This window comes from Leucoraja erinacea, chromosome 18 (assembly GCF_028641065.1).
Source record: "Leucoraja erinacea ecotype New England chromosome 18, Leri_hhj_1, whole genome shotgun sequence".
Lineage (NCBI taxonomy): Eukaryota > Metazoa > Chordata > Chondrichthyes > Rajiformes > Rajidae > Leucoraja > Leucoraja erinaceus.
Window position 1 is genome coordinate 30403261 of NC_073394.1, and position 25181 is coordinate 30428441.

Here is a 25181-nt window from a genome sequence, read left to right on the forward strand (position 1 = left end):
GTTTAGAAAGATATGGGCTAAACGCAGGCAGGTGGGACTGGTATAGATGGAACATGTTGGTGGCAAGGGCAAGTTGGGCTGAAAGGCCTGTTTCCACGCTGTTTGACTCGATGACTCTTTCTATCCAGTGACGCTGGGAGATATACTCTTTTATGTTTACACGCTGTGGGAATGGATCACTTTAATCAAGTCAAAGCCAGTTGACATTCTCATATGCACAATTTCAGTAATGTTCATGTACAATGAAAATCTTGCTTGCAGCAGCAGACAGAGACAACACAGGCAATACGACAGAAAGAAAGGAAAAGGACTGTTCAAAAACAAAAAACTAGAAAGTTCATGTTAGTTTAAGATGTGATCAGTTGAGTTCCGATGCCGAGAAGCATTAGTGTTGTGCAGGTCAGTTCAAGAACATTGCAGGAAAGTTGTAGGAAACTAGCTGTTCCTCAACCAGGGGTGTGAGACTTGAACCTTCTGAACCTCCTGCCCATTGGGGAGTACCTTCTGTACCTCCTGCCCAATGCTGGAGATCCCTGGTGACCAATAACGCCTTCTTGAGGTTGCATTTCATGCTGATGCTTTCAAGGGCGAGGAGGGCTGTTCCTGTGTTGGACCGGGTTGAGTTTACCACTCTCTGCGGCCTCTTGCGTTCCTGTGGTGAATTGCTGCACCAGACTGCGTCTGGAAGCCTGAGTGTGTTAAAAGCTATGCACATCCATGCAGCCAATTGGAAAGCAATCCTTCTTCACCAGATAAGTAGCCTCTTCGTGGAAATAGTCCCAGCCACAGGCTATTTCAACTGTGTGACTTCTGTAAGTAATGGAAGGGCTTACCTTGGTTTCCTGCAGCTTTGAGTTTAATTGGAAATCTTTCATGTCGAAATACATCCAAGCAAATACTATCATATGGAATTCAAATATCCACTTTATCCCTGAAGTCTTCAAAAAAGTGACAGCGATTTGACAACTTGGATCTGGCCTTTCAAAATCATGCCCGCTGCTTCTTATTAAGTCATTAGGAAGGGACTCCCCTGGGTTTGCCATCCAATAATTTCCATTATTTCACCTGTTATCGACATTATGATGCATATAATAAAATTAAATTGGGGGTGGAGGAGAGATTGAGAAATTGTTCAGTCTGACATGGCCAAAGAATGCACTGCTGTCACGCCTTGGAGCAATTTTACTCACAGTCAGTGACATAATAAATATCCTCCACTCATTCAGCCCCTATCATTTACAGTAGCTATACATTTTAACCACAATTGCCCTCACCTTTAAGGATCTGTGGAGATACCCTCCAGTCTATTTACTCCTCCACATCAATCAAAGTCCCATTAATTGTACATTTCCTTGCATTGAGATACGTCCCCTAATGTAGCACCCCACACTTCTCTGACTAAAATCCATTTGCCATTTTCCTGCCGTGATATTTTCCTCCTGTCTTATTTCTTTGCCCCTACAGATACTGCTTGACTCATAAAGTTCTTCCAGCAGTGTAGGAAGGAACAGCAGATGCTGGTTTACCTCGAAGATAGACACAAAATGCTGGAGTAACTCAGCGGAACAGGCAGCATCTCTGGATAGAAGGAATGGATAATGTTTCAGGTCAAGACCCTTCTTCAGTGGTGACCCTGAAAGGTGACCCATTCCTTCTACCCAGAGATGCTGCCTGTTCCGCTGCATTTTGTGTCTAAGTTCTTCCAGCAGTTTGTTTTTAGCTCCGTATTCCGGCATCTCGCAGTCTCTCATATTGTCATCTACATCCTCTGCAGTATAAAGCTTTTCTCCCAACTTTATGGCGCAGGGCTATTTTTATTTTGCATGATGAGAAGCCAATTCAGTTCTGTTTTGTTCTTCATGGTACTCTCCTACTTGAGTGTTGCTGTTCCAATCATCCAGGCTGGTGGAGTGTACTCTATCAGTGTACTGACATACTGTGTAGGTGGTGAAATGCCTTTAGGTAGTTAGGAGGTCAATCAACGTTAAGTGAAATATTTATGTAGGTGGCCCAATTAAATTTATGTTCACTGATCACCCTTAGAATGATGGATCTTTAAGCTGCGTTGTTAACATCTCTTGTTGGAGATGACCATTGTGAATCATACCGTGCAGGCATGGACTATAATATCTGATTAGTCTGATCCCTTGTATTCAATGTGCGCTGTCCCCACTCCTAATAGTGCGAGTGTATCAATAGCCTGTACCATCTACACGACGCACTGCAGCAACTCACCTAGACCTCTTAGTCAGCATCTTCCAAACCCATGTCTTCAACCAGCTAGAAGGACAAGGGTAGGAAAAGCATGGGAGCACCACCACTTGTAGAATGTCCTCCAAGCCAGACACCACCCTGATTTGGAAATATATCGCAGTTGCTCCACTGTTGCTGGGTCAAAATTCCAGAACTCTATCCCTAACTGCATTGGGTGGTATACCCACACCTCGAAGACTGCAGCAGTTCACGAAGGCAGCTCACTCCCACCTTCCCAAGAGCAACTAGGGATGGGTAATTTAATGTTGACTCTGCCTATGAAGCCCACATCACTTGAATGAATTAAAAAAAAATGCTTGGTCATTAATGAAACTGACTGACCCGTGAATCTAAGAGGAACTCTGACTGCAATATGCTGGCTTTCAACAGAAGGAAGCATTAGTCTCTTGTGTCTCTGACTACAAGCACCTCCCTTTGTGTGAAGCATGATCCAGGTTTTAGACATACAGCATGGAAACAGACGCTTCGGCCCACCATGTCTGCGCCAACCAGCGATCCCCGCACACTAATACTGCCCAACACACTAGGGACAATTTTACCGTAGCCAATTATCCTACAAACCTACATGTCTTTGGAATGTGGGAGGAAAGCAGAGCACCCGGAGTAAACCCACAGGTAAACCCACAGGGGAGAGCGTACAAACTCCTTACAGACAGCATCTGTAGTCAGGATCGCACCTGGGTATTTGGCGCTGTAAGGCAGCAACTCTACTGCTGAGCCACCATGGCGCCGGCTTATGTTTCAAGAAAAAATATTAATGACCTTAAGCAATAACTGTTTCTCTCTCCTGTATCTTCCCGACTTGCTGAATGTTTCCAGTATTTTTATTACCAACATCCACAGTATTTTGCTTCTAGGTGTTTAAACAAGGTTGAAAGTGACCCATGTTTGATTATACTTCATTTGCAGGGTTTTTCATACCAAGGAAAAGACTTCGAATTTGGAAAGAGATAACAAGAGAATCTACAGCAAAACAACCATAAGAGAAAGCACTCGGAATCACAGCAGAAAAAATGAATTAACCAAAAAGTTATTAATTAATGAACGAAAGGCTCATTGTTTTTTTCCTTTTTGCTTCTTTTTATTGGTCCAGTCTGATGTCAATACAATCAAATCCATTTATATGCAACCCCTTAAAGGGACATTTATACCAGTCCCAGTTTGTTGCTCACTAAGTCAGCAATGATGCAGCCATTCCAGACTTCATGTATATTCAACTATTAGTGCCAGCTATGGTCATATCCTAACTATCCCCTGTCCGAGGGTTTCATTCCGATATAAATCACACCATCTATAAAAGAGAGGTCTCTGATGTATTTTGGTCCATTTACTTGTTCCCATGGCTGACAGGTATCAGAGAAGAGTAATGAAGAGATGTGGCTCAAAGATTCCACAAAGCTTTATCCATTCAATCTTGTATCTTGGCAAACTGAAAAAGAGATGCACGTTCCTACTAAAGAAAAGTCAATGGGTCATGTAACATGGCCAAGAGTATCTTAAATCTCCAAGAGACATCAATCAGTTGGGCCATTAGTGAAAAAAGAGTAGGAATCTTTACCGCCCACCACAGCCCAGCCAAAGCTCCACATAAACTGACCGGAACAAAGGAAAAGCTGGAACATTGCTGGTGTTGACAAAACTGGGTAGATGTGTAGATTCATAAACATTAAAGGGGAATGGAGAACAAACTGCACAGAAACTAAGGCTTGTGATCTGCTGTCCATCACTCAATACCAGACTGAGTTGTTAGGACTGGCTCACACTTCATTATGAATGGTTGAATGCTCCAGGAGCCCTTGAGATTAAATTATGATGGTTAATGTTTTGGGTCTTTTCCATTACACAATCAATCCACATTATAATAAATCTATAGGTCCATCTACATTTGCCAGCAATATTACCATGAGCTCAACTGACCTACATGAGGGTCTAGATCAGTTAATATGTGATGCAAACTTTTCGTTCATCAAAGTGGGATTGTTGTGGTGGGTGAAGGAACCACCAGTGTCAATACTGCCTTATGTTATTTTTACTATTATTAAATGCAGAATGAATGCCCCACACCTGATGCACTTTTAACATCGACTCAATTATCACCCCCTAAACCAATTTCTACATTCTGTCATTTCTAGTAGTGATGAAATTAGGAACCATTTTAGAATGAAGGCCGGTACTGGATTAAAATTCTACCGATCCCCCGTAAAACATCTAGCACCAATCGTCACACATTATCCTTCGTATTCCATCTTACGATGCTGGAAATGAATATGTTTTTTGCTTCTGTCACTATGCATCTGATGAGATGGGAAACTTTACACAGAAGGAATATCAGCTGGGCTGTTAACAGCTGAGGCAACAGACCTATTGGCGGGACTGATGGGTGGGGATATATGGACTTAGATATTGGAGAAAAAGGCAGAAAATGTGATTTTGGGAAACAACGACATTATTTAAAAGAGGTTAAAATGTATTAAAAATATAATTGTATGCACTAAATGCAGGTTAGGGACAGTATATAGACGGTAGTGATGACTGATCAGCTTGTTCAAACATTTGGGTCGGTTTTCTCACAAGCAATATCCTGGAAATGGTATCGCACAATATGTCTGACAATTAGGTGTCTAAATTCTCCATCACATGCTCTCATTATATAATAGGTTACTGTCTCCATTAGAACAGGAACCGAAGGAATTTAATGCACATAGTTATCATACAGTGTGATCAACAGGTCATTGTTTAAATAGGAGAACTTATTCAATGTCACTGCAGCAATTAAGCTAAACACTGCCCATTTCACACCCCTAACCCAATTTTAGCTTGAGGGATAGACACAAAGTGCTGGAGTAACTCAGCGGGCCAGGCAGCATCTCTGGAGGAACAAGATGGGTGACATTTCGGGTCGGGACTCTTCTTCAGACTGAATGTAGAGGGTGGGGAATGAAGAGTTGGAGGCAGAAAAAGACCAGGACCAATTAAAGTCGGCACCAAATAATCACAGGAAGGGAAGTGCCCTGAGAGGCACATTTGTGTTTATCGTTGGTTCAAACCAGCGTCTTCAATTCTTTATTTCTACATTTTGGCTTGAGGGACTTTGGAAAGCAAAGAGTATTGATCTTGAATGCAAATGTGAAGTCTTGCACTTTGAAAGGTCAAACATAGTCCTGCCATTAATGTTACAGTTAATGGCAGGACTCATTACATCATTGATATGTCGTGGGATCTTGGACTCCAAGTTCTCAGCTCCCTGACAGTTCAAAACAAGTAGATGGAGTGGTAAAGAAAGTGTGTGCATGATCGCCTTCAATGATCGGTGCATTGAGTATAAGAATCAAGAAATCATGTTGCAGCTTTATAAAACTCTGGTTAGGTTGTATTTTGAGTATTACATGCAGTTCTGGCCACCCCATTACAGGAAGGTTGTGGAGACATTGGGGAGGGTGCAGAAGATGCTGCCAGTATAGAGGGTAATAACTACAAGGGGAGGTTGGACAAACATGGATTGTTTTTCTCTGGAGCATCGGAGACTGAGAAACGGTCTATATAACTGATAAAAGTTTCATAAATTACGAGAGGCGTAGATAGGGTAAACAGAATATTTCTTCCAAGGGGGAAATTTCAAAGAATAGGTTTGAGGTAAGTGGGGGAAGGTTTTGAGGAGATGTGCAGGGCAAGTTTTCTACACAGAGAGTGGTGGGTGTCTGGTACCTGCTGTCAGAGGAGCTGGTGGAAGCAGAAACAATAGGGGTGGTTAAGAGATGGCACATGGATAAACAGGGAATGAAGGGGATACGAATTGTGTAGGCAGAGGAGATTCATTAATTTGGCATCATTTACAGCACCAATTGTGTTCCTCTGCTGCATTGTGCTCTATGTTCTTGGGAGGCAATCCCATCCACTTATATTATCACATCCTGAAAACATGCGAGGTATGACATGCTGACTCAAGGGCTCACACTACTTCAGTGAGGAACACCCTGGGACTTGGTTCACAGTTTCAAGTAGGAACAAGGCAGCTGTATCCAACTCACTCGACAACAGGCAAATCAAGGCATTTGTATCTAAAATGGAACACACGCACAAAATGCAAATATAAAAACTGCCAATGTCTGAAGTTATAGCAATCTACAAAAAGGGTCTGTAGTTAAGTATTTATACACAAAAATAGTCACAGACATCAAACCATCAGTTACTATAATAAACCTCACTAGAATATTACAATAATTGTACTATCCTGGAAAATTTACAACCAGACAGAAATGTTTTGTTCAAAGAACATATTTACACAGTCGATAGCAGATTGGAGCCGCCTGTCTCCATTCTGCTTAGGTAGAATTCCACCTTCTTCCTGCGGGAATCAGGAGGTCCTGGGTGTCAGCTTCAAGGGTTCGATTTCCTCCTTCCTCCTGGCACAGTGTTTCTTTTCCAGGTAAGGTCAGAGCCTGTAAACCTTTCACGTTTTAAATCTGCTCCAATAATAAGCAAAAAACACTGCCGGTGACTACAACGTGTGGTGGTGGAATAAAACTGGCTCCTTCAGAAATGTGAAATAACCTTCACGTTTTTCCATTCCACTGAAGTATAAGTTAAAACCGTCTTTGCTCCTTCTCTATAATAATCCAAGCAATGATAATGTTATTTACCCTACAACAGTACTAAGTTGGTGTTCCGTTGAAGTTAAATCATACAATATATATTAATCTAAAGCAATCAGCAGAAGTTTCAGATCCAAATTACCCATTGGGTGTTTTGTAAGGAAAATCTATTTCTGTTGGTTTAAGGCCTTGCTTGATATATAATATATACAGTGCCAGCATACAGTACCAGAGTGCAAGATTGAGCTTCCTAACATATAAACAGACACTGCTCCACCATGCTGAGCTAGAGACCTTTTTGAAACTGAGACTGTCAGGCTTCATTGGTGAGCCCACAGCATCTAAAAGCAACCACATGTGTCTGATATCAGGGTAAACACTTACCACCTGTCATAAGCTATCATCCTCAACAGCAACAATCACATTTGACCCAACAGAACATCCCAAGGAGATGTGAAAAGCAAAAGGAAACACAGCAGAGGCAGGTTGAGGGGAGGAGGTTGAGGTTACAATGGGTGAACAAGCGCTTCAAGGGACAGATCTAATGGAAGCAAAGGGGTTAAAAGGACTCCATTAAATCTGTGTACCATTCAGATTTCTTCAACATCCTCGCTTTGTTCATTCACCATTGATTGTGTTTCTATTCAGTGGAAGCACACGGAGGTGGGCAGGACCGTACAGGAGAGAAGTCTATGTTTCCTCAAAGTCGAATGGCAATTATCAAAAGGATCTTGAATAAAACCGAGTGGCAGCTGTGGTTGAGTTGGTAGTGCTAATGACCTTACGTGAGAAACATAGGTTGCAACCCCACTGTGGAGATATGACCACAAATGTCTATACTGGCGATCCAGTGAAATAACCCCTCCTTGTTCAGCATAGCACTGCAGGAGTGCCTCATTGCCCGATTATCAACAAGATAAAAGCTGCAGGGCCCACCGCCTTCTCACAGGAGACCCATCCTTGCTTCCTGGCCAATATTTATCATTCATTCAACCCCAAAACAAAATATCTGGTCATCATACTGGTATTTCTACAAAGTTCTCCTTCACCGTCACCTGTAGTTCAACAGTAGCTACACTTTAAAAACACTTGTGAAGCCCTTTGAGGAAACCTGAGACAGTGTACAGCACTATGTAAATGTAAATGGTTTTATTTTTTTACCGTGATTGCTTCTAAATGCTTTAACACAGTGCAGGGTTCCCTTTCTGGAAGGTCCAAATCCAGAAGCACAACTATTTTTTTTTTTAAAAAAGGATATATTTCAATCAAGATTCTGAACAATTACCAAAAATATTATTTGCAACAACATCCCAAACGACCTAATTTGAAGATTCATTGGTAAGGTGCTGCAGAATGAGATCGCAGAATGACAAAAGCCATGTGAAAGATTGCCCTGATACACAGTTTAATCGCAGCCACACAGGCATTTTATGAAATATGTAAGAAGGATCTGCAGATGCTGATTTAAACCAAAGATAGACACAAAAAGCTGGAGTAACTCAGCGGGACAGGCAGCATCTCTGGAGAGAAGGAATGTGTGACGTTTCAGGTCGAGGTCCTTCTTCAGATTGGCCTTTCCTTTATCATAGTTACTTTTTTGCATATCTTTCATTCATTGTTCTTTATCTCTCCATGTCACCATCTATATCTCTCGTTTCCCTTATCCTTAACCAGTCCGAAGAAGGGTCTCGACGTGAAACGTCACCCCTTCCTTCTCTCCAGAGATGCTGCCTGTCCCGCTGAGTTACTCCAGCTTTTTGTGTCTGTCTACAATGAAATATTCTGTTTGTTTGGATGAAGTCTGCATTCCCTTCGAGTTGCACGTCTAAACTCAGCAAGCAGTTGGTGCTGTGGAGGCCCAGGGATAGAAAGCTTGGCTGTTTTGATCAGTTCCTTCCTCTGTGACTCTGAAGCCCTCATTTAGCCCAGCTCAGTAGCTGACGGCACGGACTGCCACTGCAACCTGGGACCAGCCCGGTCAGTGGGGACTGGCAGGCATGGACCATCACCTCTCAGTTGACTGAGAGTGACAGTAGCTGAGAAATTGAATCTTCCTCTGAGCAAAGTCTCAGTAAAGACCTTGGTGCCAACCTGAAATAGCCTTGAATGTTTGTACATTGGATGGGACACAACTATTTCCTTATTCCATCCACTTAAGGGCTCCATGCATTGTGACTGCAGATTGCTAAAAACCGTTCCGAAATTTGTGTTCAACACATTTGAATCCTTTTTTCCTAAAATGCCCTAGTAAAAGTAAACAAAAAGAACAGTGTTTCACTTAAAACAAATAAAATCAATTGTGCTCAAGGGTGCTTATTAAATGTCTGTCTCTATCCCTCAGCAGTACATCAACTTGCTAGTTACAGCCTGGATGTTGAGAAAAAAAGCAGCCACTCTTTACATCCGACTCTCTCCGTGCTCTCTAGCACTGGGGATGGACCACGTCCTCCTGTCCTCCTGTCCTCGACCTTGTACCCCAGTCACCATGAGCGGACATTGGATGCAACATCGCTCACATGCCAAACCCACCATAAACATGACAGAACCCCTGAAAAGATGGTCTTCCACACTGCTTGCAGGAGACTTTGCTTGAGTTAACATTACATAGCATCTCAACCAGACGTTCCAATGTGTACAAAATAGAATACTTTTCCACATAGTTCTCTTTTCGCAAAATGCAGCCACTGAGCTATCAGATTCCATGTAAACCGTTTAAGCTTGCACTAGGATACATGTGCCCTTTTACCAAGCAGTGAGCATTCACTTTGCAGCCCGATATGTTACCTCTGCTACCACTCCAGCAATGACAACAGCAGAACATAAAGCTGCATGGGCTATTGGTTATCAATGTGTAACGAGCAATTTAAGCAAAGTTAACGTGAATGCTGATAGATGACCAAGGCTCTCCAACTTCATTAAATCCGTTGACCTTATCCACTCATTGCATCGGCGAGATACAGCTTGTCGGAATGCCACCACCACTGAACTTCTGCTCGCTAGTAGTAAATGCAACAATGCCATTTTTTTAGTTTTGACTTCCGTGCTCCAGTTTTGGTATGAGTGGAGGGGAAGGAAAGGGGGTCGGGTAACAATAAACACCGACATTCACAGACACGTCTGAGATTCGAGTTGCCAACAACCTATGCTGTCATAAACGGCAGCAGGCATGCAGGGTCTGGGACGGTGCGGGTTGAGGTGGGGTAAGGTGGTGGGAGGAGATAGATGGTGGGAGAGGGGGAGGGATTCCCCATCATCTGCTCGCAGGAGGTTACACCGCCGTCTCCTGATCCTCGCGCTGAATCATCTGGTAGTGCTGCCGGTTCTCCAGGTACGCTGCCAACTCCAGGTCCAGAGCTTTCTCAGCTTTGTTTTTTGGCGTGTCCCCCTGCGAAAACAAAACGAGGCAGGCAAGTCAGCCCCGAAACATGCACCTGCAGCACCACATATAGAAGTGAGATCGACCGATTGACCAAATGGTGCCAGCACAACAACCTGGCGTAACATCAGCAAAACCAAGGAACTGATTGTGCACTTTAGAAGGGGTAGGATAGGGGCCCACAATCCCGTTAATATAAATGGGACGATGGTGGAAAGGGTCAAAAACTTCAAATTTGTGGGCGTGCATATTTCCGAAGATCTTTCTTGGTCCCAAGCACACTGATGCAATTATAAAGAAGGCACATCAGCGTACATAGTAAATGGTAGGGAATTGAAGAATGTAGGTGAACAGAGGGATCTGGGAATAACTGTGCACAGTTCCCTGAAAGAGAATTAAGGGACTGAAGTTTAGGGGTAACATGAGGGGGAACTTCTTTACTCAGAGAGTGGTAGCTGTGTGGAATGAGCTTCCAGTGAAGGTGGTGGAGGCAGGTTCGTTTTTTATCATTTAAAAAGAAATTGGATAGTTATATGGATGGGAAGGGAATGGAGGGTTAGGGTCTGAGCGCAGGTATATGGGACTAGGGGAGATTATGTGTTCGGCACGGACTAGAAGGGGTCGAGATGGCCTGTTTCCGTGCTGTAATTGTTTATATGGTTATATGGTTTATATGGTTCTACTTCCTGAGAATATTACAGAGAGTTGGTATGTCAAGGAGGACTCCCTCGAACTTCTACAGATGCACAGTAGAGAATACACTGACTGGCTGCATCGTAGCTTGGTTCGGCAACTTGAATGTCCAGGAGCGGAAAAGACTGCAAAAAGTTGTAAACACTGCCCAGTCCGTCACCGGCTCTGACCTCCCCTCCATCGAAGGGATCTATCGCAGTCGCTGCCTCAAAAAGGCTGCCAACATCATCAAAGACCCACACCATCCTGGTCACACACTCAACTCACCGTTGCCATCGGGAAGAAGGTACAAGAGCCTGAAATCTGTAACATCCAGGTTCAGGAACAGCTTCTTCCCCACAGCCATTAGGCTATTAAACACGACATCAAATAAGCTCTGAACAATAACAGTCTATTATTACTATTGCACTTTATCTGTTTATTTATTGTGTATATATGGTCTATGGTCTATAGACACACTGTACTTTCATCTCCCGTTCTGTATTATGTTAACATATTCTGTTGTGCTGCAGCAAGTAAGAATTTCATTGTCCTATCTGGGACACATGACAATAAAACACTCTTGACTGAAGGCAGATAAATCCCCAGGGCCAGTTGGTCTGCATCCCAGAGTACTTAAGGAGGTGGCCCTAGAAATCGTGGATGCATTGGTGATCATTTTCCAATGTTCTCTCAACTCTGGATCAGTTCATGTGGACTGGACGGTAGCCACATTTTAAGAAAGGAGGGAGAGAGAAACCGGGGAATTATAGACCAGTTAGCCTTACATCGGTAGTGGGGAAGATGCTGGAGTCGATTATTAAAGATGTAATAGCAGCGCATTTTAAAAGCAGTAACAGGATTGATCAAAGTCAGCATGGATTTATGAAGGGGAAATCATAACTTTTAGAATTTTTTGGGTATGTAACAATAGAATGCGTAAGGGAGAGCCAGTGGATGTGGTGTATCTGGACTTTCAAAAAAGCCTTTGACAGGGTCCCACACAAGAGATTGGTGTGCAAAATTAGAGCACATGGTATTGGGAGTAGGGTATAGACATGGATAGAGAACTGGTTGGCAGACAGGAAGCAAAGAGTAGGAATTAATGGGTCCTTTTCATATTGGCAGGCAGTGACTAGTGGATGCCGCAAGGCTCAGTGCTGGGACCCCAGTTGTTTACAATATATGTTAACGATTTAGGCGAGGGAATTAAATGTAACATCTCTAAGTTTGTGGATGACACAAAGCTGGGTGGCAGTGTGAGCTGCGAGGAGGATGCTATGAGGCTGCAGTGTGACTAGGGTGAGTGGGCAGAAGCATGGCAGGTACAGTATAATGTGGATAAATGTGAGGTTATCCACTTTGATGGCAAGAACGGGAATGGTGTCAGATTTGGAGAAGGGGAGGTGCAACGAGACCTGGGTGTGCTTGTACAACAGTCACTGAAAGTAAGCATGCAGGTACAGCAGGCAGTGAAGAAAGCCAAAGGCATGTTAGCCTTCATTGCGAGAGGATTTGAGTTTAAGAGCAAGGAGGTCCTACTGCATTTGTACAGGGCCCTGGTGAGACCGTACCTGGAGTATTGTGTGTAATTTTGGTCTCCTAATTTGAGTAATTGCTGTTGAGGGAGTACAATGTAGGTTAACCAGGTTAATTCCTGGGATGGCGGGACTAACGTATGATGAAAGAATGGGTCTCTGGACTTGTATTAGCTGGAATTTAGAAGGATGAGAGGGGATCTTATAGAAACATATATGATTCTTAGAGGATTGGACAGTGTAGATGCAGGAAAAGTGTTCTCGATGTTGGGGGAGCCCAGAACCAGGGGGTCATAGTTTAAGAATAAGGGGTAGGCCATTTAGGACTGAGATGAGGAAAAACTTTTTCACCCTGGGAGTTGTAAATCTGTGGGATTCTCTGCCACAGAAGGCAGTGGAGGCCAATTCAGTAGATTTTTTTCAAGAGAGAGTTAGAGATTTAGCTCTTAGTGCTAAGGGGTACAGATTTTGGATGATCAGCCATGATTATATTGAATGGCGGTGCTGGCTCGAAGGTACGAATGGCCTACTTTCTACTTTATAGGTGCCGAATGGCACCTATTTTCTATGTTTCTATAACAAAATAGCTGGTAATAACCGCGTTGCTCTTTTGGAGAGCTTCAGTGTGAAATTGGTGATGTGTTTTCTACATTGTATTGCTCTTCAAAAGCTATTTATTAGATGGAATGGCTTTGGGGTGTCCTAAAGGTGCAATATAAACACGTCTTTTTTTGCTCTGGATGCGACAATGCTCTCATTCTTGCATCCAGCACAGTCAGCTCTATGCACTTACTGAATGCCAGGACTACCAACTCCTTGCACCTCACTCTCAAGAATAACAATGGCATGCAGCAAACAGTGAGTTGCTTCTTGTCAGAAGAAGATTACATCTGGCATGATTGTGCAGGGAGATGGCTGCACTGAAATTCCTGACTATCTAGAAAAGAGGTCAAAGGCTCAGTCCGCCATTTGCCTTATCCGGTTTTTAAAGGAGGAATGAATCTCTTAGACCAATTTTTTTAAAAATCCCTTTTCTGACCTTTCCTCTTTGTTTCTGCTTTGCAAAGTTACTCTGTATCTTTAAAAGTCTGTTACTGTCCATTATGAATCAAAAGCAGCTCAATTATCTGTTTTTAGAATAGTTTTAGCAAGGTCAGTGCAAACAAAGCACTGCCAAAACTGGTGCTGATGTTGCTTCAGTGTGGGAGGTGCCGGGTAGAGGCAGAAAACTATAGTCAAGAGTGTTTACTTATCATATGTACCTAAACGGAACAATACAATTCATATTTGCAGCAGCACAACAGGTCTGTAAACACAGTAGTTAATAGACAACAGAATAAAACAAAAAAAGGTTCATTAAATAAAAAGAGCATTACTGTAAAACAAAACGAAGGCCCCTAATGCAAACAAGGTAGTTCGTAGTTCAAAGTTGAGTTGGTATTTGTAGTGTTGAATGGCCTTATGGTTGTTGGGAGGAAACTGTTCCGAAAGCAGGAGGTCATGGATTTCAGACAAGGTTTGTTGTTGAAGTTTGTGGAGAAGGTAGTTGGGAGAGGGGCAGCAATGACAACATTCGTCCCTGGTGACTATGGATTAGTTGAACCGGTAACACAAGAGAGAAACCAGCAACACCATCGCTCCATAGATGCTGCCTCACCCGCTGAGTTTCTCCAGCACTTTTGTCTATCTTCGATTTTCCAGCATCTGCAGTTCCTTCTTAAACACCATTGGAATTGATGCCTAAGAAGCTGTGTAGGACATATCCCAACGTTAGTTGATAAATACAGTTCAGTATTGGACGCTCATTTAAAAATGGTGCCTTGACTTTGTTGTATTTTAAATATTTTTCTAATTTATAGTTGGAAAGTTAGTCTAGATTGGCTATACAAAGAGGAGTCCTGTTTTATATCTCGCTTGAACTTCTCCCCCAAAAGGCTTTGTAAGAAAAAAACTGGTGCTGCACTGATGATGCTGATATTGGGACAAGTAACCAAGGATTGGGATTTTAAGTCCAAAGAAGGGCCTCAACCCGAAACATCATCTATTCCTTTTCTCCAGATTGCTGTCTGACTTGCTGAGTTACTACAGCTTTGTGTGTCTATCTTCGGTTAAAACCAGCATCTGTAGTTCCTTCCTACACATTTGGATTTTAAGTGTTGTTAATATGTTCTCCTTGCAACATCGAAGGAGGCCATTTGGCCCGTTAAGTCCATGCTGGCTCCAGTAATCCCATCAATCCAATTGCAGCATTTACTGAAGAAGGAACCTGACCAGAAACAACGCCTGTCCATGTTCTCCAGTCATGCTGCCTGACCTGCTGAGTTACTCCAGCACGTTGCCCCATTTACATCCGGCAACCCTTTCTCTCTCAAATGCCCGATAATTCCTCTCAATTTTCTTCCCACCCACCTGCACCATGGATGACTTGTTGTGGCCAATTAACCCCGTAAGGGCCTGTCCCACATAGGCTATTTTTTAGGTGACTGCCGGCGACTAGGCTATCGCCACAAGGTGCCCCCTGTATGGTCGTGAGTCGTCTCCTCAGTCACCCAAAGAGTCGTAGCGTTTTTCTGGTCGCCGCTGGATTTTGAAATGGTCACAACTTTTCGGTGACAGTTGGCAACCGTGGGCTTGTTGTAGCTTGTCTTCTCCTGACGTAGGTGCTGCCGTAGGTTGTTGCAAGGATGGAGTAGGTTGTCGCCAGGTGACGCAAGTTGTCGTCAGTGCCGTCTTCGGTGAATTCCATTGTCGTAGTTCCCGGCAGTCGCCTAAAAAAATCGCCTAAGTGGGACGGGTCCTTTAGTGAAACTTTGGGATGCGGGAGGAAACCGAAGCACACGGGAGGGGACACCCGGAGCAGTCGGAGGGAGAACATGCAAACTCCACTCAGAGAGCAGTTGAGGTCGCTGGGGTTTTGAGGCAGTTGCTCCAGTCCCTGTACCATGGACCTTGCAAAAACAGATCAAGAGGTAGGAAGGGAAATGCATAACTGTGAACCAATGGAGCTTCCTTTTACTGGGCTTTCTTTAATGTAAAGGCTGGAGATGTAATGATAGAGGGACTTGTGCACTCGATGGCATTGTGAGCCTAATCTCTGAGCTGAACTGGCGGCTCTCACAGCTCTCTCCATACTGACCGCTCTAGCCAGCTGGACACCATCCATTAGCCTGCTCCTTCGTCACACAGGAGAGCCCCTCCATTATCCTTGCACTATTTCCTGCCACCCACAGGCTCAGCAAAGTTGGCTATAGTAAATGATTAAGAGTAATAGAGTGAATCACACATTAATCCTGGAGGGCAGGATAAAAATAAAAAACTGTTCCAAATTCCTTGTAACTCTCCTGTTCTTTGGCAGAATTTGCTTTAAAAAGAGACTTCTAGGTTACGTTCATTAAACCTCTCTCCCACTCGAACATTGATAGAAATGCAAGGACAGTTCTTGGCTCGTATCCCATTTGTAGTTTTATATTTAAGACTCACGTGATTGAAGAGACCCTTGAGGGGAAAATATCAGCTTCAAACAGTTTTAAGAGGTCTGTTTAAGTGCCAATGTGGACTAATGATTAGTACAGCAATGGAATTAGCAGAAACTCTTTCTGTTGCCCTGTTGAATATAATGAACGAGAAGTTGTCTAAGTTGGGAATTTTCGTGATTGATTCTCCACTTGGTCACAAGTTTAAATTGAAGGGCAAACTATAGAGCACACATCTGAATACCCTGCGTGAAACGTAGTGACTGCCCTGACAGAAGCAGATGTGTAAGATTGTAAGAATAATGGAAATTTACAGCTCTTTCCTTGATTATTTTGTTCTAAGGATCCCCACCGCGAACATCCACATAGCATCTCAATCTTTCCAGAATTGAAGCAAGTAACTGGAAAACCTTTACAAAGGTCTAACGGAAAATTAAAGCATCCAATCTATACTTTGATTAAAAGGCAGGTTTGGGACCCAGGAAGATGCCATTGACAGTTCAAGGGAAACTCACTACTTGTCGACCTATTTAAATTAAATGTTTTCAGTGTGTGTGTGCACTTTTGCAAGTTGTGAAACTATTCAGGTACCAGTAATGCCTCCGTTTTGAAGCTCGTAGCATTTAGCGGACATGTATTACCTATCGCCTCAAGATTTTGAGATTTTCCTTGCCAAATACTGATGAATTGAGTTGTAGAATTGCATTGACTATGAATACTCAGAGTCAATTGAGCCACAGACTAATTTGTCCCTGTTCCAGACAAATGATTTACAGATATTGAGTTATCCTGCAGAATATGCCTCTTGCTTTCCTTTAACTTGCTTCACAGTCGTGATAAGGTCAGCCCCACCCTGGTAAGCTGAAACAATGAAATGGATTTTCAACCCAACTTCCCCCAACTCTTCATATTGGCAGGCAAATTCCACACAATCTTTATGAATGAACTCTGAATGAAAGCCATTTCCTGAACAACTTTTCAGCCACCTATTTATTTCCCCTGCGGTTTCGTGGTTCAGGGCTGGTCGTGATGAAACTAAAGTGTGTGCCTATGAGTTACAATGCCACCCGGAGCCCTTTGAGATCTGTGCAAGGAAGCAGAAACTACCATTGTACAAAGCACCTACACAGCTTATATGCTTAAGCCCCAACCCTTCCCCCAAACCAGTAACTATACTCAACCCACAAAGAAGGTAGTCAGGTCTTCACTGCAGCCTGGCACCCGAGCCATATTTTTCTCAACAGGCTTTTTATCAAACTACTGTTTCTTAATGCCGATTTTTCACCGTTTCCAATGGTTGCTATAGCGATGGTACAAGAGAGGCTTATAATGCAGTGAATGCTTATGATTTCCATGCCAGGCTAAATTTGGGCCTACAATGGATCTTCTCACACAGAGGTGCAGATTTTAATGCTTTGCCAGCAACTGAATTTGTTCTCTACCAAAACCCGTTGCTTCTTGAGGCAATAGAAGGCAGTTTTTAATGTACTTGTGCAGTGAAACACCCCACTGTTCTTCCATTAGCCGGGACAGCAAGGATTAATGATGCTGAAAGATTTGCGGGCTTTCGAAGCACCCTGGTGTTGTGATGCACCAATGTATGTGCACAGCCCCCCCCCCACATCATTCAACGTAAGACAACAGAATCCACTACTTTAGTCAGAAGTCAAAGTGAAAGGTTTGTTCACAGACATGGCTTGGAATTGTGCACTAGGCGGGGCTGACGAGAGGCACCCCCATGATAATCAGCACTCAAATATGAAGTTTGAGAAATGTCTGAGAATAACAGAGGCTAGAAGTTGCATTTAGGAACTTCAGCACAACTGAGGGCAGCACAGTGGCAGAGTTGCTGTCTCACAGCACCACAGACCCAGGTTAGATCTTGACCTTGTGTGCTGTCTGTGCGGAGTTAGTACGTTCTCATGTGACTGCGTGGGTTTTCACCGGGTCCTCTGGTTTCCTCCCACACTCCAAAGACATGCAGTTAATTAGCTTTGGTAAAATTGTAAATCCTATCCCAGTGTGTAGACTAATGCTAGTTTATGGGGTGATCGCTGTTCGGCACAGACTAGGTGGGCCAAAGGGCCTGCTTCCCAGCTGCATCTCTAAAGTCTAAAGTAGAATCCCGAGGCATTTTTAGACAAATTAGTAACCTATATAAAACAAAGACATTGATAGGTGGCGTTTCTGGTCAGGACTTTTCCTATGTAACCCATGTAGATTGTGTGATCATTGTTACAATGTTCACGACAATGGCATCCAATCTCCATAATGCTTCCAGCCATAAGACAACAGTCATGACTAGGCTCAATTTATTTTGTGGTTGACACAAGATGCTGGAGGAACTCAGCGGGACAGGCAGCATCTCTGGAGAAAAGGAATGGGTGACGTTTTGGGGCGAGACCCTTCTTTAGAGTTTGTGGTTTGTTAGTTCAAAGGTGGATATCAGAGATTCTAATAGTTGATGCATGGCATCAACTGAGAGAGGGCAAAAGGGAGTTCATGCCAAGCAGATGGCCACATGTTTCTGGGCAGCACCCTTTGAACGGTGACAAGTCTAATTCGTGAAGCACAGATCACTAAAGTGGTGTGTGTGTGTGTGTGTGTGTGTGTGTGTGTGTGTGTGTGTGTGTGTGTGTGTGTGTGTGTGTGTGTGTGTGTGTGTGTGTGTGTGTGTGTGTGTGTGTGCGTGGTGCGTGCGTATGTTTATTTAGTGTGAGTTGCTAAAATTGGGGATGTTGTTAATGTACTTACACGTGCAATTAAGGATGTGGGTATTCCTGCAGAGATATGTTTCATTGTGGATATGTATGTACATTAAGGTGACTGCATCTGATCTTAACAGATGAGGTGGTGAAGATTTCCTTATTGCCATATGCAAATTAAATTTCTTGGTGATTTTCAAATATACTTTTTGGATTATATCAGCTGGAGTCTAAAGAAAACATTTTGTAAATGTTTATCTGGATCTGATTTTTCCCAAACTTTGTCGCTCCCTAAATTCGAGTTGGCAAATTCAGGGAAGGGAATAGTGGCACACTAGAACAAAATACCATTGAAAAAGAGTAGATGCTAGATGTCTTTGAGGCCTTAAAAGTGGATAAATCACTGGTGACTGGTACCCATGGCTGCCGTGGGCGATGGAAATTGATTGTTACTGTTCTGGTGAGATTTTCCAATTTTCCCTGGCCAGAGTTGGTGCCGGATGACTGGAGGATTGTGAAGGTAATGCTTATATTCAAGAGAGACAGCATGGTTCAGCCAGGTAATTGCAAGATGGTGAGTCTCATATCAGTGGAAGTCAAATTACTGGTAAAAAACCTAAGGGACAGGATCAATCTACATGTGCATTAGTGAGGATAAATCTCGGAATATCAGCAAGACTTTGTGAAGGAGATATCATGCCTGAATGTATTGAAGAGCTACCTAAGTGTGTTGATGAGGATAATATGGTTGATATGATCTATCTGGACTTCAGTAAGGCCTATAACCAGTTCCCACACTGAAGACTTGTCCAAACAGTAAAAGCCCATGGGATCCAGAGCAGTTTTGGCAAATGAGACTTCAGATGCTGAAATCTAGAGCAAAACACAAGGTGTTGGAGAAACCAGCACGCCAGGCTGCATCAATGAAGGGAATGGATAAACGGGTCAGGAACTGTTCTTGAGAAGTGAGATCTTAAATTGGTTTGATGTTAAGGGACACAAGAGTCAAGAGTCAACTGTTTTATTGTCATATGTCCCTGATAGGACAATGAAATTCTTTCAGAGTGATGATTGAGAGATGACTTTGTGACTGGTGGTATACCGCAGGGACTGGTGTGGGTCTTTGATACTTGATATAGTCATGAACAATCTGGAGGTATGATTTTGCAGATGACACAATCATGGCTGGTGCTGTTGATAGAAAGGCTTCGGCTACTGAATGATATTGATGATTTGGCAAGAGGTAGAGTAATGGCAGATGGAATTTAATCCTAAGAAACATGAGGTGGTGTATTTTGGGAGGACTAATAAGGTCAGGCTACACACAATGCATGGTAAGACCAGGAAGTACTGAAGAAAAGAGAGACCTTGGTGTAAATATCCATGGATTTCTAAAGCTGGAAAAAAGATATTTGAATATCCACACCTGAGATTTGACATGAATACATAATCAACTCAGCAGCAGTAATCCCCTCCCCTATATTTCTGACACGCATTTCATCAAAACGCAATATTACAAATTCATGGGCAATGACCTCCAAACAAAATAAGAAAGTAAAATTGGAAGAATATAAAACGAGCTGCTGATTTGCTAACTTCCTTTTCCTCCTGCCTCCTGGGGTAAAGTCTTTCCCCTCTGATCACCTCAAAGTGCGTGTCCATAGATGACAGAGACATCATGGGCGATGGCCCTGTTCCCAAACCAGCGTTTATGTTGCTTCAACTGGCAGCTGCTGATGTGTTGCAGTCTCTGGATATTTTTGCTCTTTTTAATTTAGTTTGTAGATACAGCAATGGAAACAGGCCCTCCAGCTCACTGAGTCCACGCTGGCCATTGATCACCCGTTCACACTGGTTCTATGTTATTTCATTTTCCCATCCGCTCCCTACACACTAGGGGACATTTACAGAGCCAGTTAACCTCCAAACCCATAAGTCTTTGGGATGTGGGAGGAAACTGAGTCACCCGGAAGAAACCCATTCTGTCACAGGGAGAAGGTGCACAATCTACACAGAGAGCACTCAAAATCTGGATCGAACCCGGGTCTCGGATGCTGTGAGGCAGCATTTCTACCAACTCTGCCACTGTGCTACCCTTCTCCCTGGGTTTAGAATACATCTCATTGCAGCAAGAGTTAAATAAAAAATGTTAGGCAGATTCAGTGGATCACAGCAGTACACGACGGGTTTCCTAAAGATAAGAGAACACAGAGAGTTGTGAGTCTGTGGAATTCTCTGCCTCAGAGGGCGGCGGAGGCCGGTTCTCTGGATACTTTCAAGAGAGAGCTAGATAGGGCTCTTAAAGAGAGTGGAGTCAGGGGATATGGGGAGAAGGCAGGAACAGGGTACTGATTGGGGATGATCAGCCATGATCACATTGAATGGTGGTGCTGGCTCGAAGGGCCGAATGGACTACTCCTGCACCTATTGTCTAACATGGATGCTGTGTTCGTGGATCCACACAATGGAATGGTTTCTAACTCAGAAAAAGCTTATCATGGCAGTTTTCATTATATGCATTATATGTATGTACCGAGAACATTATTATGACAGAGGTTGAACCGAAAAGTCCTTCCCATTGTTTGAAGACCCTTGAAAACGTTTATGTAATGTTAACATTTAACCATTGCTCTTCCATCTCAGCCTTTGCTATTTGTTTGTACAAGCCAGGTGAGAAGCCTTTTGGTTAAAATGGAATGAGGTACAAACTGACCACTGAGCACTGACAGCTAGGTAGACACAAAATGCTGGAGTGACTTAGCAGGACAGCAGCATCTCTGGAGAGAAGGAATGGGTAATGTTTCGGGTCGAGACCCTTCTTCAGGCTGAATGGGTGACGTTTCGGGTCGAGTTGCTTCTTCAGACTTCTCGACCCGAAACCTCACCCATTCCTTCTGTCCAGAGATGCAGCCTGCCCCGCTGAGTTACTCCAGCATTTTGTGTCTACCTTCGATTTAAACCAGCATCTGCAGTTCTTTCCAACAAAAGCTGCTTGAACTAATCAGGGTGCCGCAAGAGTGGCTCTATCATTAATTGTCAGCCTCTGGGCCTGACCAAATGAGCCTCACATTGGCAGGGTGGATAAACGTCAGGACAGGATGAAAATCTGCGTGACAGCCTGCAGCAAATATGATGCCTTTTGCTGTGTTAAGAGATTACCACATGTTCAAGCCCAACAAAATGCAACAAAATTAGTTTGACCTTTAACCCAGTGACACTTTGTCCCTATCTGACAGGTAAAAAGGCACTTCACAGACACACAGATTCCAGGAATACTAACCTGTGGAATCCACTTAAACATTAGTGTTTATGAGGAGATGACACTGAAGGATCAGTTCTCCCAATCGTTTCCACCTGGTTGGTTATTAATGACACGGCCAGTACACATTCCAGATGGTAAAGCATTTTAAAAACTCCATCTGGCAATTTTCTTCCCTAATAACAGCTCCCATCTAATTTCGGAATGGTCCTCACATTTGCCTCCCTACCTGATAGCCGTGGTCATATTTTATAAAGTGTAGTCGCCAACATTGTGAGAGTCGCCAACATTGTGAGATGGGCTTGTCTGTGTGAATGTAGATAGTGTATTGTGGATCCAATCAAGTCCATCAACTTAGAGCAGGGTAAATCAGTTGATTGTGCACAATTTCTTCCCTACATGTCTCTTCTACACCCTCCTCCCTCACGTCTATATTAATTCAGCTGTCTCATTCAAAGACCTGGCTTCCAAAGAAAACAGCCTTAACATTCCCCAGCATTATACTGATAATGGAAGGATATATTCAAACCTATTTTATTTATACTGTGTATAGCCTCGTTGTATCTAGATGATAGTCTGCAATGTATTTGGTATGATTTTTCACAAAGATCAACTGGGCAGCTAACTCCAAATCCATCCCCCGCTGCTATGACCCTTTCAAAACTGGGTCCCTTCAGTGTTAACAGCACTAAATACCTTTTCCACAATGAATGACAGTTCACAAAGCTTTTCCTTTCCCATGGAAACCTGTGCTGGTGGTCCTATGAGTTGTGGAGTAATAAAAATCAGACGTGCACCTCATGCAGTTTCTAAGGTTTGCAGTGGGGGGGGGGACTGAATGGAAGCTGTTTGACTTGTGATAAAGAGGGATGGACAAAGACAGAGAGATAGTCAGGATGAGAGGTGAACAGAGACAGAGAACAGACAGGAGAGGAAGATTAGTCCTGGCTCACGCTTACGTATGTCCCCAGAGTAATTGTCTAAAAGTAGAACTGTCAGAAGATTGGGATAGGTCAGCTGAGCTTTGAAGTCAGCTCTGTCGTATCAGTAAACGTTACACAATTTAAAAATATATTTCTTCTTGAATTTGTAAACGAGCAGGCAACAAAGGCAAACTAATATACTGAATAAGTGACTTTATCAATTACTGCAACCCCCACAAAACCTTAACTGGTATCATTATTACGTCTCTGCCTGTCCTTATTGTGAGTGAGGTCCACTTCTTCTAATTTGGTATTTTGCTCCACTTTCCCCATTTTAAGTGATAAGGCAGTTGCAGGCCTGTGCTGGGATTGAATGTCAGCATTGGAGTGTCGCCTTGTTAATCTTCCCTCCTTACTGTCAGTAAATGCCCAGCCTTGGGGCAGTACAGGTGATGTAAAGATCTCAATGGGTGACCGAGGGAACGAGTGATTCCAATCCAATTAAGTGACCCTGTTTAAACATTTGTCAATCAGAATTTACACCGCCAAACAAATTGTTTACTTCACAGCTCTGCTGGAATGTTTTAGACTTTACATTAGAGATACAGCACAGAAACAGGCTCTTCGCCCCACCAAGTCCACACCGCCCAGCGATCACCCCATAACACTAGCACTATCCTACATATTAGGGACAATTTTACAACTTACCAAAGCCAATTAACCCATAAACCTGTACGTCTTTGGAGTATGGGAGGAAACTAGAGCACTACATGGTCACAGGGAGAACGCACAAACTCCGTACAGACAACACCCGTAGTCAGAATTGAACCCGGGTCTCTGGCGTTGTAAAGCAGCAACTCTACCACTGCAAAGGTTTAAGGGCCTGCCCCACTTGGGCGTCATTTGCATGTCACGCAGATGGCGAGCGAAGATTTTGTACATCCCAAAATCCTGGGGTTCTGCGCGCGACCGCACGTCACTGCCTACGTCACCTCGCACGTGTAATGCGCACCATGCGCGCGTCGTGTGTCGTGACACGTAAATGATGTAGCGTAAATGACACGCAATTGACGCCCAAGTGGGACAGGCCCTTTACATTCCACAATTGCTGGTGGTGATCGAACAAATTCTGAGCTGATCACCTCTGGACTAATTTGTAAAACAAAATTTGCAGTGGCCAAAAACAGAATAATCTTGATTCAGATTTGACCACAAAACACATTCATAATGAACGTAAATAGGGAATGCACGTAAATATCAACCGGGGGAACATCAGCTACAACAGCTGGAAAGTAAGTAAAATTATTTATAGTTTATTTTTGACGTTCAGTAGGACTCATACAACATCTTACAATCCCAAATTGCTTGTGTTAGCTTTTAAACAGGTGAATTGTATTCCCCTTTGCCACAATCTCCTCCTCCTCTTATATTTTCTGGTTCACTGACAAGAAGCAGCAATCCATACAGAGGATCCAACCTCTCTATTTTTACCTGCCTTTCTATTTGCCCACATCCCCACAACTCTTCTAAAGTTGAGCCCTGTCACTGGCCTGAGATGAGCCTCGAGGAATATCATGGGGATGAACTGATAGACAAAGTTGGAGAGGTGTATGCTACATATTTTGAATCGTTAGCAGTGAATAATCACATTTCCTTGGAACAAAAGACTTCTGAACCTGAGGTTAACTACAGAAAAGAAAGGTGCCGATTTCAGCCTTTGAAAGATTAAGTTAACCAGTGTGTTAATAACCATGTGACAAGAACATCAAGTTTGTGGCTGGAGCATAGGTACGAGAGTCTCATTAACTACAATACAAAAAAATGGCAGGATAATAAACTGTCACAAGGAGCAGCCCTCAAATAATTTGAGATAAGTTCACTCTGGAAGCCTTGTTTGATTCGATATAAACAAACCTGATTGTTTATGTGAATTGGCCATTTTCAAAGGTTGTAGGAAGTTCATGGCTTTTAGCTATGACATGCACCATTAATAAGACAAGCTGATACACGAGGCACTGTGGTTTTCAACAGTGGCTGGAGCATGAAAGACATGGACATGTAAATTGTAATTTCTCTACAGTGTGGTTGATCGCTTGTGCTGTGCATGAATAAAGTCTGCCTCCATTACCCGTGGAAGGAAGTTAAGTTCCTAATACTGACTGGCACAATATTCCGTGCCATCTACGTGGCTTTCAAAGTTGCCTTTCATACTTTCGTGTGGGGTTTGGACAGGTTCGTGGAAGAGACATGGAGGAAAGAAATTGTGCACATTCTACTGATTTGTACTGTCATCAATTAATGGATTCTATTGGATTGAAACTAAATTAACTCTCACGTGCCTGTCTCCCAAGATGGCAACTACCCTTTTA

The 25181-nt window shown here is 43.2% G+C and overlaps 1 protein-coding gene and 1 long non-coding RNA gene across 6 annotated transcripts in view; one reads left to right on the forward strand and one right to left on the reverse strand.

The window, feature by feature from the left end:
• Positions 1-3488, forward strand: part of LOC129705868 (uncharacterized) — a 28656-nt gene extending 25168 nt beyond the window's left edge. For all 5 annotated transcript variants that reach the window (XR_008724974.1, XR_008724975.1, XR_008724976.1 and 2 more), the window contains exon 3: positions 3184-3488. This is a non-coding gene — a long non-coding RNA (uncharacterized LOC129705868). The remainder of the gene's footprint in view (positions 1-3183) is intronic.
• Positions 3489-7828: 4340 nt separating this feature from the next.
• Positions 7829-25181, reverse strand: part of dgkza (diacylglycerol kinase, zeta a) — a 263694-nt gene continuing 246341 nt past the window's right edge. The window contains exon 36 of the mRNA XM_055649718.1: positions 7829-10251. Coding sequence (XP_055505693.1) covers positions 10135-10251 — 117 coding nt within the window. The 3' untranslated portion in view covers positions 7829-10134. The remainder of the gene's footprint in view (positions 10252-25181) is intronic.